The 13,539-nt window shown below is 43.7% G+C and overlaps 1 protein-coding gene across 6 annotated transcripts in view; it reads left to right on the forward strand.

Annotated features, from left to right (window-relative positions):
• The window catches only part of PHF20L1 (PHD finger protein 20 like 1), a 1,153,412-nt gene that overhangs the window by 321,942 nt on the left and 817,931 nt on the right, over nucleotides 1–13,539 (forward strand). For all 6 annotated transcript variants that reach the window (XR_011278670.1, XM_069621650.1, XM_069621651.1 and 3 more), the window contains one exon: nucleotides 8,579–8,828. Coding sequence is in view for 5 of the 6 variants with exons in the window: in XM_069621650.1 (XP_069477751.1) it covers nucleotides 8,579–8,828 (250 nt within the window). In the remaining variant the exon portion in view is untranslated. The remainder of the gene's footprint in view (nucleotides 1–8,578; nucleotides 8,829–13,539) is intronic.

Consider the following 13,539-nt stretch of genomic DNA (forward strand, 5'->3'; position numbering starts at 1 on the left):
GAGGAGCCCTGCAAGGACGACTTCTCCCTTTGAGTTGGTGAGACCAATCAACTCCAAAGTAAGCCTGCCTGGACATCCTCTCGAAGCTGGTTGTATTTCCACTGCAGCCGCTGCTGGAACCGAAGTGCCAGGGAGAGGAACACCAGATTGTGTGCGTTGCTTTTAAGTCAGACCCGAGTGCTTGGAAGATCCTCTGGACTTCCCTGATGCAGGACTGACCAAGCCTGAGCCACCTCAACAGAGTGCTGGACCCCAGATGCAAGGAAAGTCTGAAGTGGTATCCAAGAACTGTGTTGTTGCTATTTGCTGTCAGACGCGAGGGGCTGAAACACAGAAGAACCGCTGAATCGAAGTTTGCCCATTGCTGCCGCTGACCTTCCCATTACAGAGCAGAAGTCCCCAGACGTCCTCCCTCTTGTCCCCAATGAGGCCCAGGAACAGGATCCTCTATTCTCTCATTTACACCAAACTCAGTACGGCTCTAAATGTACAAGTGATAAATCAATGTCCACAGTGTCCTAGCTATATAGGTCACCGGAGGGTGTAGGAAGTGTTTGTGTGCCATCCCCAATGGGTATCATCTGATTTAGAGGAACAGTGTGTTTTTGAAGTGTATTATACGTGTTATCTATATATTGCTCCCTTCTGAAGAAGGCTTTTACAACTGACCGTGAAATAAATTAATATTTTTATCAAGAAACCTTGAGTGTAAGTGTTTATTTTAATAACTGTACTGTGATACTGTGAATACTGTGAAACTGTCACACAACTTTAATGTTCACATTGACCCCTCTTGAGATCAGCCTGGCTGCTCAGCCACACTACCAACCTGTGTAGTTCTGACTTATACCAAAGGTTGGGTCCCTATTGCCAGGAGGTCAGGGTTATTGTAGTGTACCCAAAGGGTACTGCATACTATCTTGCCTAACACTCACTATCCCCCCCCCTCTCCTGTGACTTTTGTGTCACATAGACAATCTCCTAGTTCGAACTATTGTGTGAATTTTCTACCACAGGCTGACCATATCCCTATACACTAGGGTCACCGAAGTGTTAACTTGATGCCTCCTTTCTTTTTCACCATTACTAACGTGTTTGTTCTTTGTCAGCCCTTCTACTGTCCTGGGAGGGGGAGGCCTGTGTGTATGGCTTGCCTTTGGCGCGAACCCTTGGATGTCCCTTCCTAGTCTCCCCTGTGTCTAGGTAGGCAGGTGTAGGAGTTTTTCACTCCCATTTATCTGCCTGAATGGAACCAGCTCCCACTCAGTGTCTGGCTGTACTGATTGGACAGCCACCTGCCCCCTTCTGTAAATTGCTGCGAGAGATTGCAGAGGTGTGTGCTGGAACTGCATACAAGGTGAGGCTCCTGAGGTGAAAGGCAAGTCGACACTGGAAACTGAAGTAACCGAAGAAGACCACCAGAGATGCCTGCAGGCCTTTAGTAACAGTGTGAAGCGACCACTGCTGTCCTGACCCCATTTTCTGTGCAGCGGAGGAACTCCGAAGAGGACTCCTTCCCTTTGACTGGTGGGAATAACCAGTCCCAAAACCAATTTTGTTTTGAGACATCTACCGAGTTCCTGTGAGTTTCCAGAGCTGCGAAACCCCAATACCAGGAGACCTGCCCATTCCGAGTGCATCGTTGTGGAAAGGCCAAATTCGTCCAAGTCTTTTCTGAGCCCTCAAGGACACTCCAGAGACCTGATCAAACTCGTCCTGACCTCATCAACAGAGTGTGCGACTGTAAGAAGCTAAGAAGATTGGCCAGTCGTACCCCAGGTCCTTCCTCAAGACTGCTGCTGAGATCCCGTCCATTGTCCTGCCTTCAGTCATCAGACCAAGGATTCCAAAGGTCTGGTCCAGAGCTGCAACATCGCAGAGCATCCAGCACGAAAATGTTCTTCTAACCTAAGGTACACTAGTTTACCAAGATTGTAACAAATGATGTTTTGAAGTAACAACGGTGTGATACCTCCAGGGTTTGGGCGTGTAACAAATGCAATAAATCAAATACATTAGAGCAAATGGTATTACTTACCTTGATCCGTGAAGTCGCTTCAGAGCGTTGGAGTGCATGTAGAGGTGTCCAGGGTACACCCCACCACCTCCTTACCTCAGACTGAAGCTGCTGCTTGTGTCCTTGTTTAGAGTCCTTAACCGGGTCTCCAACGTTGGTTTAATCTTCCTACTTCTTAAAGATCAGAGACCCGGAAGTTTTAGTATTCTGCTGCTTGTCATGACATTAAGGCCTCTCTGAACTGCTTTTATCTGGGGTTGCATTTTGGAACTTAAGACTTGCTGTGCGAAGAAACCGCCTCTTGAACCTTAAGACTTGCTGGTATTACACTTGCCTACTATTTTCCTTTCCAAAAGTCACTTTCTTTACCTTATTTCTGCTAAAGATTTGCGAGTATGCATTATTACAGATTATACGATGCAGCTTTTGGACAGTAATGACCGGTCTAACAAATGTAACTGCAAGCAACTACACACTAAGCAGTGGCCTTTGAAAAGTATTCTTAAGTGTTTTGGTTTATGGTGCGGAGTCTAGTGCACGTAGAGGTGGCCAGGCCGATGCTTGTGTCCGCTTGGAGTGCTTTCTCAGGGTCTCCAACATTGGTTAAGCCTTCTTGTATATTCTTGCCTACAGACTAGAAAGTATACACAGGAACTTTTGATTTCTTCTGCTTTGCAAGATTTTAAACCCGATACGAACCCCCTTTTAACTAGGGTTGTTTTTTTTTTTTTACTTTAAAGGACTTGCTGTGAACTGCCTCTAGGACCTGAAGCCCTACTAGTATGACACTAACCAACTGTTTTCCTCTCTCAAAATCACTATCTTATATGTGTATGCAGACTAAATACAATTACCGTATTTTGTGGGTGTGCGGTATTACCGATAAAACTGTCTAACTCCTGTAACAATTGTATGTGTTCAGCAACACCAACTAAAATGACTATTTGAAAGTATTGAAAAGTATATCTGTTCGAGGGTTTCTTGTGCTAAGTATCTAATAGTGACTTGTGTAAATATAATAAATATTTTTTTTATTATACATTTAAGTGTGTTTCTATGTTCTCTACTTGCTGGGTTCAGTGTACTTACCCACAGCTCACATTTTCCTCGGAAGATAAGCCTTACTGCTCTGCCACTCTACAAAGGTCCTGAGCTAGTACAGACTAATACTAAGAGTTGGGGGATCTACAAACCACTGGGATAGCTTACTAAAGTCTTACTATCAGTGTTTGGCCCACTTCACCAATGGGACACGTGCACTCTGTGATGCATTTTCATACAAGTCCCTTAATAGTGGCTGATGTGGTGGGAACGCAACGTTTGATCGTTGGCGCCAGATCACCTGAAATTGTTAGTTCCCAGAGGACAAGTGCAGCTCTTTTTACTTCGGTACCCATCCAGGCAACACTCTTCCTTGGATTAGCCAAGGCTGGAAGGCTCCTTCGAGGCCTGTTGCGATTAGCCTCTGCAATACTGTGGCACGCACTATGGTCTCTGAGGAGACTTGCACCAGTATTCACGCGGAGGACCTATGACGATAGAAAAACATGCTTCAGCCCGTTATTAGATCCGGAAAGGATCTAATACCGGGCCTTGTTTGACATAGGAAAACCTTCTTAGACAGTGTTGTTTCCCCGGATAATGTTTCTTTTAAAATCAGTCTGTTAAAATCTGACTTTTCATTAAACCAAATTAATCACCACAAAAGTACAGGATTAAGTTTCAGTTTTAGAGCCACAGTGATTAAATGTAGTTCATAATGCAACAGCTATCCACATAGTAGCGGATACACTTAACGTTTTTCAAAATGTACGCTCAATTTTGAACCTCTGATCAGGAGTGGGAAGCCCATACCACCAGCCCCATATTGTACTAAACCCGTAGGCCTAACCTCATACACTTTAAAGTCTGGGAGAACAGCACTTCCACCAAATGAAGTTTGAAGATCATGAAATACCCTCATTCACCGGACTCATGGGCAGATACATACCTGACGTGTGGGGCCCATGACCTTCCAGGGGCTAGGACCAGCATAGTAACTCAACTGGCTAAACACTAAAATGACCCACAGTCCCTACACGGGACATTCAGTGTATATCACCAGGAGCAAGAGGAACAGCTGAGGAAGTGTCAAGCAGCCTAAAGAGGAATCAGAAGCAATAGACAAAGGTCCAAGGGCTCGGCCATTATGGCCATACATGATCCTAAAACTTGGCGGTCTAGCTTCATAGAAAATTATCCAGCAAAGTTGCTAAAAATTCACTGTTTTGAGGAATGCATAGGGTCTCCCTAGATAGGCACACTGAGGGGCTGACCTAAGCCCCCCCCCAATTCACCAGCAGACACGCAAAGGTTTAGACTGCCATGGATCAGGCTGGCCATAAACACCATAGACTCATGACTACCCACACTGAATATGTTCTGGGGCTGTCTGTGACGGGACCAGGATTAAGCGGTACAAACCACTCCAGAGGGTGCACTGCTGGGCTCACTGTGCACCTGTTTGGACACGCACCATTTTAAGCCTGCCTCATGCTGACCACAAAGGGATGATGGCCAGAAAGAAACTGGCCTGAAGTAAGCTTATAAACTCCTACATAGGGCTACTAATTCAATTGAACCGGCTGCACCAAAATTAGTGAAGCGAAAACTAAATTGCAGCTTCTACCAGCCCACTCCAAAACACAAGTATAGGGTGTTAGGACAGTTTTTCTGATGTCCAACTAAGGGCTTAGTAAAACCATTTAACTGAGGCAGTACAAGACTCAACTTAGTATAAGGCTGTACCACCTGAGTTCATGGTAGCGTAAACGGAGCAGCCAGGTTTATTTTAGGAGGGATAGAGGGCTGTAGAATCAGTACAAATGAGATTGTAATACAAATGGTCCAAAGAAACTCTTTGTATTATTAAAATAAAGGCTTTATTTAAATACATGTAGGCCCAGATAAATCTAGGTTAAAGTAAGTACTAACACATTATATGAAATCACAGTATAAACAATATACTTGAAAGTACACAGACCCGAGTATAGACCTTATTTGAAATACCTAACAGTAGTTCTAGGGAAGTCCAAACCTTTTCATACACATTCAGTATAGGTCAAGCCTATTCTTGGGGAGTGAAAACCACTGGTTACTTTGTACAATTACATTCAGTAATGCAAGGGCAGTAGACCCTTCCAGTTGTATAATGATTCTCAGTACAAAACACTTAATCGGTCAACTGGACTATATACTTTTGGTCAATAGTGGGACACTTATTCTAGGTGCAGTAAAAACCTATAACTACTTTTGTGATGAGTTACACTAGGTGAGTAAAACCTAATGATTTAATATACAATTACAGCTGCTTTTGAAATCGGGGAACCCCGGATAGAGATGAGCAGTAACTATTGTAACTTATTTTGGATGGCACACAGCTAACACAAGGTAAGTAAAACCCACATACTTTTTAACCTCACAATGAAGGGGAAAGTAAAACCCAATGTCGCACTATACTGAATGACTTGGTTATTCTCGGTAGGCAACCACCTTATGCAGACTTATTCTGGACAGGCTAGCAGCAAGTCAGGGGAAGCAAGACCCAGTTGGGGGACACTCGTACAATTATCCTCAAAGGACTAATCTGGTGATACCAACACTTTACTTTTGGGAAGAGGCACAACCTAAACACCTCATGAAAAACACCATAGACTCATGACTACCCACACTAGGAGAGTAAAATACCTTCACATCTACTTTCTATTAGACTGGCAAAACAGTTGCTAAGGAAGAAAATATGTTAACCATACTTTTAAGAAGAGTGCTTCACACATTCAAGATAAGTAAGAACTTTTGTAACTGTTCACTCTTAGAATTAGTTACCAACCAACTCTTTACAAGTAAGTAACGTTTAAAAACGTATTTACTTTTCTAGACAGAAGTCCCATTCCCTTGAAAGTCTTTCCCTTATTCTTGGTGCATGAGTGTTCTCAGTGGCAGAAGTGGGCCACTAGGACTAGTGACCAACAGGCAGTGTCAGAATAGGTTCTTTCGTAGCAAATGTCAGAGTTCCTTAAGAAAACTGGGAACACAGGTGAGTACTTTACTTCTAGGGTTAGAAGAAGGTCCAGGGGCTTCGCAGAAGAGACACTAGCAGGATTCTAGCAGTGCGACTGGGTGCACTGGATGAGATGCCTCCCTATCACAGAAAACGACCCACAGCTACACCGAAATCCTAACAGTCTTAAGTTAAGTACATACCCAAGCCAACACAGTACCTCAGCATTGAAGAAGATTTTGCAGCAGGAGAACTTCAGGGTCTGCAGCCAAACATCTGGTCAGTGGATTCCTTGTCTTGGTGACTGAAAACAAGACCTCAGAAGGAACCTTGTATATGGGATAGATGAAGAAGGCTCTAGGCAAGGTTTCCCTCGCGGCTGAATGCGGTTCTGCGGATTTGGCGCCTTTTCAAGAAGCACAGAAGAAGACAGAAAATCGCGGTTGAATTCTCGTTAGCAAAAGTAAGTTAAGCGGGGAGCCCCTAGGGCAACCCAGCAACCGCAGATACTTATTGCCAATAAGTTGTTAAAGAGGATAACTTTAAAAAGACACTATGGAGAGTCTTAAAAATGACACCCATAAAAAGAGTTAATGATTATGTGAGTGTGGAAAAAGGTTCCCACTCACTGAGGTATTTAGGAAAAATATCCCACTAGTAAAGCAAAAAATTCTGGGGTTGACCCAAGTCAGGAAGATTTACCAGTTCTGTGAAAATCCTACCTAACATAGGGTGATAGAATCCCCCTTGTATCAAAATGGGGTGCTTTAAAACACCCTTGTCCTAGGAACCATATGGCTACCATAGGACAGCACCTCAGAAAGGGATAAAGTGGCTAGGGGACTTCAGTAGCAGGCCCTCTGACCACATTAATAAGTCAAAATCGCCAAGAAAACCAGAGAATGTTTAGGGGTCCCATTAAAATGGGACGGCAGTTCCCCCAAAAACTGAATTTTGTCCCAACACATTGTTCTACAACTTAAAAGTGTAACTGTTTGCACCTCTAATTCCGCATCTCAGACCCCCTAAATCTTGGGGTCTTAAACGAGGACAGCCATTTTGGGGGCTCTTGTGCCCATTAAAATGGAGGCTCTCAGGAGAGGACCCAAAACATAGGCAAATATAGGTACCATTACCAGCAGCCTGGGTGCCACTAGCTGTTTACAAATTTCAAAAAGATAAAAAGAACAGGGAGAAAAGGTTTCCCTGCACTACTATCCCTATGGGATATGGGAGTGCCTTACGATAGCGCTATATGGTGAGCAAGGTCAGATGGCTTTGAATGACCAGTGACATAAACTGAGTTAAGCCAGGGGATGAGGTTGGAAAAGACGTTACTCGCAGAGTCAGTCCAGGATCACAGTCTGCAGATATGCTAGAGGTCCAATTGAATCCGATGAGAAAGCTTCGAAAAAGTTTCCTGATTCGGAAATCTTCACTTAACACTTATCAATAACTGGGACACGTCTTGAAACAGAGAAGCAATCTGAATCCTCAACATAACCCTGTTGAAACTGCTGTGGCAACTTGCCCAAATTCACACTTCACATTGAAGATCTGCAGAGTTAACAAACGCAGGGAACCATGAATGTTAATCCTTGCCACTAACCCAGTGACACCAGCTGGGTCACAACCCTCCAAGCCCACTCTGCTCACAGCAAAACCTTGCCGTTTGTCCTGCATGTCCAGAAGCAAAGAGCCGGGAGCACCAAGTGTTCTGTTGCCAAATGTTGTAACAAAGGAACACTTCACCAGTACCTCAGTTACCCAGCAGAAACCCAGGTCTACCCGATATGTACTGCTGGGCTACCGACTGGACTGGACTGAAGTCCTCTGCTGCTGGACAGCGGCACACTCCCCTAGCGTTATGCCACCTTTGTCGCTACCTCCAGTGGCTCCAAAGCTTACTATTTTGTAGTAGCCGTGAGGGTTTCCCTACTTTACACCGTCAGAAGTTAGCTCGCTTTCAAATAAATTTGGCTTTGAGACACGCCTAACCCGGAACTGGGCAACCTTGTTGCCAGGAGGCATGGTTGACCCCAACTAGCAATGACACATGCTCAAGCCACCTAAGAGTTGTATTTTAAACAATTACACATCTGTAATTCTACATTATTTTTGTTCCTGCACTGTAAGAAACAAACTGTTTTGCTAGTCTATTGTGTGAACATTCTCTTAAAGAATGCTTTTAATATGTAATACTGGTTTTATTAATGCAAAAAGTTAGTTCTACCTACTGTTAAAAACTAAAGAATTTATTAGCAGTGCTTTTGAAACCACTCATCGAGATGTTAATCTGCAGAGTATTTTTGTTCCTCCTCTAGCAATTGTGGCGACTTGTCGATTGATGCACCAATGACCTTCATACCTTATGCAGTGATTGAATCTGATTTTATGGATGACCTCTAAGAAATGTACTTTTTTGCAATTCATTTTAGTTGGCATTTTTGAAGGACATGCATAAGTCATTTGCTTGAATTTTGAAACTGATAGAAAGTAATGTTTTTGTCTTTTCTTTCCAGCTGACTTCAGCTAACCCTCAAAGTCATAAAAATAACAAAGCTGATACTCCGAGCTCGGGCAGTCCTCCGAAAGCAACACTCTTGCCTACGGCTTTGTCTAAAAGGAAGATTCGCAGTAGGAAAGCCAAATATGAATCCAGAGTTTCCTTGGTGTCTAAAGAGCCGTCCCCAGTGCCACCGCAGCCACTAGTACAAACCCAGGAGCATCTGCGCGTACCTCCGCTTCCTCCGCCTGTGATAAATGAAACTAGTGAGCAAAGACTTTTCAAAAATTAGTTGCTTAGTTGTAGTATTAAAAGTTGCAGAAAGGTTTTTGCATTTTTAAAATACCTTTTCTATTGTATTTTTCATTTGTGTTGCTTGCGTTAACGTGGAAGATCTGCAGCACTTCCTCGAGTGCTTGTGAGCCAGCATAGTTTGTTTGGATTTCTGGTGTACATTGCTTTGATTCTGCTGCGTTTTCTGCCGGGTCCTTGTTTTAAATGACATGAGTGGCACTGTACTTCGCATTTACGGATCGGGCAGGAGAACACAGACGTGCATTGATAGGTGTCTGATGCATAGAAAAACCGTGTCCTGTGTGTCCGGACCTATGTGCTCCATGCCTTCCTAATGAATTAACCTGCTGGCATCTTACTCCACTCGACCATTCGTGAGGTTAACCTGCATACCTTTTGAGGCTTTGTTGGAAAGTAAACATTTCTTTTAGGTAGAGATGTTATCTTGTTTACGGATATATCAAATTTCTGATTCCGTGCATTCATCGTAGCAAAGCGTGCACGTTTTTGCTCTGAAATTTGCTATAAATGCAACTGATTGTTTCATCTGTCGCATGTAGGAGGCAAAGGTGTGCCCACAGGTTGGCAGAGTTAGACTAACTTGTAGTTAAAGTAGACCAAGGATTTCTTTCTTTTTAGCAATCCCAAATGGTTTTTCTACATTTTACTTTCAGCTGAGGAAAGGACAGAAAAAGGGTGGGCTCGGAGGGGGGAGGTGGAGGTCGAGATTTTTTGTTAGCCTGTTATTTTGAGTGTTACTTAATGTGAATAATACAAGAATCCTTTGCAAGAGCTTACAAAGCTCTTCTGCTCGTTAATATAGTGTTGGTATATTTATTTGAAGCTGATAGCACAAAAAGGCCGGCCAAAATATTGATGACCGCACAGATAAAAACAAGTTCCAGAAGAAACAATTTCTCAAAGGTGTTCAACACCATTAGGAAAAGATTTAGTGGCGGGGCATTGAATTGGCATGACCTTCCTGGTGTTAAACTGTGCCTTTTTACTTTGATGGGCCGTTCGCTGAATTATTTCTTTGCATTTTACATTTTTGTAAACCTTTCAGGAAAACTAAAGTGTCAGATCAAATGTTTTTTTTTTTAATCGACTGAAATTTAAGCCATGTGGAGAGATGCTTGTTTTTACTTCGATTCACTGTAATACAATGTACCTTATCTTGTTGGAGAAAATCGGTAAGTGTAAACGGAACAAGTATTTTGAGATGGTGTCAGTTTGACTGTGCCATTTGTTTCTCTGGTTGTTCTTTCTCAATAAACAAGATGAGATAATCTTGTAAGCACTGTGTTTCTGTTGGGTTAAGAGTATTTCTGCCTGATTTTTCTGTAATTGCCACAAGACTCAGTTTGCTTGCTTAACTTGGCCTGGTGGAGTCATGTCTTCTCGATTCGTGAAATGGAAAATGTCCAATTAGGGAAACAACGTCATTGTTTTAACATACAACAGAACTGTACAGGACAATGCAGGTAATCACTATTCCATTTGCCTTCTTTTTGGGATGTGCAACGTCAAAATATGCTCAAACCTTTCTTCAATACTATGTCGTCTGAAAACAGCCTACATTTTTTTAGTAACTGAAATTTTACATAACCTTGTCCATATCTAGTGAAGCAATAGATCAAATGTGTTTCAAAAATAGTTTGCTTGTGCACTTATCTTTTTAAAGGAGTGTATCTGATTTGAAGCTGTATTATGTTCTGAAAAATCTAGGCTTCAAGATCTTGATCTGCACTTTGATGCTGTCCATGCTGAACATGGTAGTATTTTGTGGAGCATGCAAGCTTTTTTATTTAATTTGACAGATTCGTGTGTATTGGTACTTGCATAGTATTTGCTTGTTTCGATTGAAGCATTTCACTAGAGCAGGGGTCTGCAACCTTTCTCTCCAGATCTTTTGGAAAACTCCCATTGGTTATAGTCAGCTTAACTAATGGTGAGAGATCATGGATATCAGTCCTAAACACCTGGAGAGCCACAAGTTGCCGAACCTCTACTAACTGTATTGCCAAAAAATTGCCACAGAGCCTAAGCGCATTACTGCTTTTAATATTTGCCATTGATGATGTGCTGGTAATAAAATAAAAAAGGGATGTTTTGGCAAAGGTTAGGCCATTTCCATATTTGGTTCCAGAGTCATCCTTTTGACAGTCTGCCCTTTTTATTAAGGAACCTGTGCTTTTTTTATATAAACACAGCTGTGTCCCATTTAACATTTTCCTTCAGTATGTTGGGGAGGAGGTTAGTTCCAAATTGTGATTGTGTACACAGCGGTTTTTGAAAGTGTCTTGTCCAAAGGATCTGCAACCTGTTTAGTTTGGTTTATTATTTGTATAGCGCACAGAGCCCCTGGGGCATCTTGGTGCTTAGCTTAAGAATATGGTTACAGTAAGTGCAATAAGAACAGTAGCAGACCTGGAGTACATAAAGGCCAGGGAAGTGCCGGAAATTACATACAAGATCAAAATGTTTCTAATTGTGCATACATACTCGAGGCTATGTAGATATATTGAGGATACAAGTAATCTAGATGGGTACGAAGAATACTTGGCAAGCTCTCCTCGTGTTATGGGGAACTAAAAAAGGTGCATATAAGGTCAAAATAAGTAATGCGATTATATACTAAGCAGGTTCACCGCGTATTAGGGGAAACTATAACGTGTGTATGTATGTGTATATATATATATATGTGTATATATATATATATTTTTTTTCGAAACTCAAAAAGGGACGTCGACAGGGCGTGCCAGTAATACTATCCCTAGTGTGACGTCAGCTGTACCCATGATCCCTCGTGCGTTGAGGTAGGGAGAGAGGGGGGAGGCCATTGTTAGGCCATTTGTAGAATGCATATTCTCCCCTTCATACACTTTGTTCGCCCAGCTGCCATCCCCATTACCCAGTATTATGGAGAACATCCCATTTAAGTTTTGCCCTAAGTGCAACCGTAAGGTCCCCTGGGTAGACAAACCTCTCGTTTGCAACTTCTGTCTCCCGAGAGATCACATCGAGACGTCTTGTCAAGCCTGTAGACTCTTCGAGCCTAAGGCGTTGAAAGACCGTTCCACTAAGCTCTGGGCCCACCACGCCAGGCAACTCGAGGCCATGGAGGTGGAAGGAGCCTTCAGCGATGGCAGCGACGCCGCACTTTCGGACGGCGGGGGCACCGGAGTAGCAGTAGCTACCCAAGCGCAAGCCCCTGACCCCGTAGGACAGGCTGACGGCCATGTCGTGGGGACTGCACCTGGTGGGGGTAGCACTCCAAGTACACACACCACAAAACACACAACCCCCAGTCGACACTAGACAGATGAATCGAGTCTTTGACAACGCTCGTCACCCCGTGAACGGTTGACTGAATCCTGGTCCTCTGCGCAATCTCGATCCAGATCGCCGCATGACGAGATGAAGACGTCGAAAGACAGTAAAATGTCAAGACGGCAAGGGTGCCTCGCGAAAAACAATGTCCGAGGGTCATTCGTCTGCAGACGAAACCTCGTCCGCCACACCTGAAATTCGATGTTTCACTCTCTTCTGGGACCCCGGGTGGGGACAAACCCCATAAAACACACTCTAAAACCTCCCATACAGAAGACCTATGCAGGGGGAGACCTAAAGACCCTAGGACTAAGCCTATCCCCTCCACTAATGAAGACATGGGTCTTCCGACTCTGAGCCCGAAATTGTAATTCCAAGCTCAAAAGATTGGTCTGCAGAGGACATAGACAGGGTTATGCGTAGGATGTCCTTTATTGGGAACTTCTTTGAAAAGCACCCCAGCCAGCTTTTAAGCCTTCAGACCACCCCACCCACCTCAGCCGCTTCGAGCTCCCGACCCCCTGTGTCTCGACCCCCATCTAAGAGGGTTCGTACTGATGTCCCAAATTAGGGCAGAGTTTTAGATATGATATGGCATTTATAAAGCGCCTATACAGAAGTGTTTCAAGGCGTGGTACAGATCTGTATGACCCTGAAGTCCATCCAGAAGAACAGGAGGATGTTTTGTTTAGTGATGCATCTGATCCTCAATTTATGGATGAGGACTTAGACGAATTTCATGATGGGGACGATGAAGACCCAGACAAGGAGGCCAACATTTACTCCTTGGATTCACCCATTAATCAGGATCCTCCAGTTGTCGACTCCTCTATAGACAACCAACCCCTACTCAACGAAGTTCTAACTAGAGCGGCAGAACACTTCCGCAAAGATACCCAAGAGGTGGTAGAAGACCGAGATTTCGCTGAGCAATTGTTGGGAGATAAAAAAAAACAGTAGGCCAATTTATTCCAGTACTAAAGTCTGTAAAACACAGAATCCAACCTTCTTTGGAGGCACCCAACCTCACGTGGGCCGGTAACCTGCGTGTCGAAAAAAAGGAGAGCAAAAAGATTTATGCAATCGGCAGGAAAGTAGCCTACCAGACTCTCCTCGCAAATAATGCTACACTTCTGGCAAGTTTCAATTTCCACAAGTGGGATGAGGTTTCCGCATTACTTTCTTCTGCACCTGAGCCACTTAAGTCCCAATTAGCCCAGGTGGCAGCAGACGGTAGAGGGGTGTCTACCTGTCTCCTAAAGTCAAACTTTGACGCAGCAGACTATGCAGGTAGAATCATCGCAGAGGGCACTATCATTCAGACACGCATGGCTTCGCCAATCGGGTTTC

The sequence above is a fragment of the Ambystoma mexicanum genome, chromosome 5q, assembly GCF_040938575.1.
Source record: "Ambystoma mexicanum isolate Mex_15411 chromosome 5q, UKY_AmexF1_1, whole genome shotgun sequence".
Lineage (NCBI taxonomy): Eukaryota > Metazoa > Chordata > Amphibia > Caudata > Ambystomatidae > Ambystoma > Ambystoma mexicanum.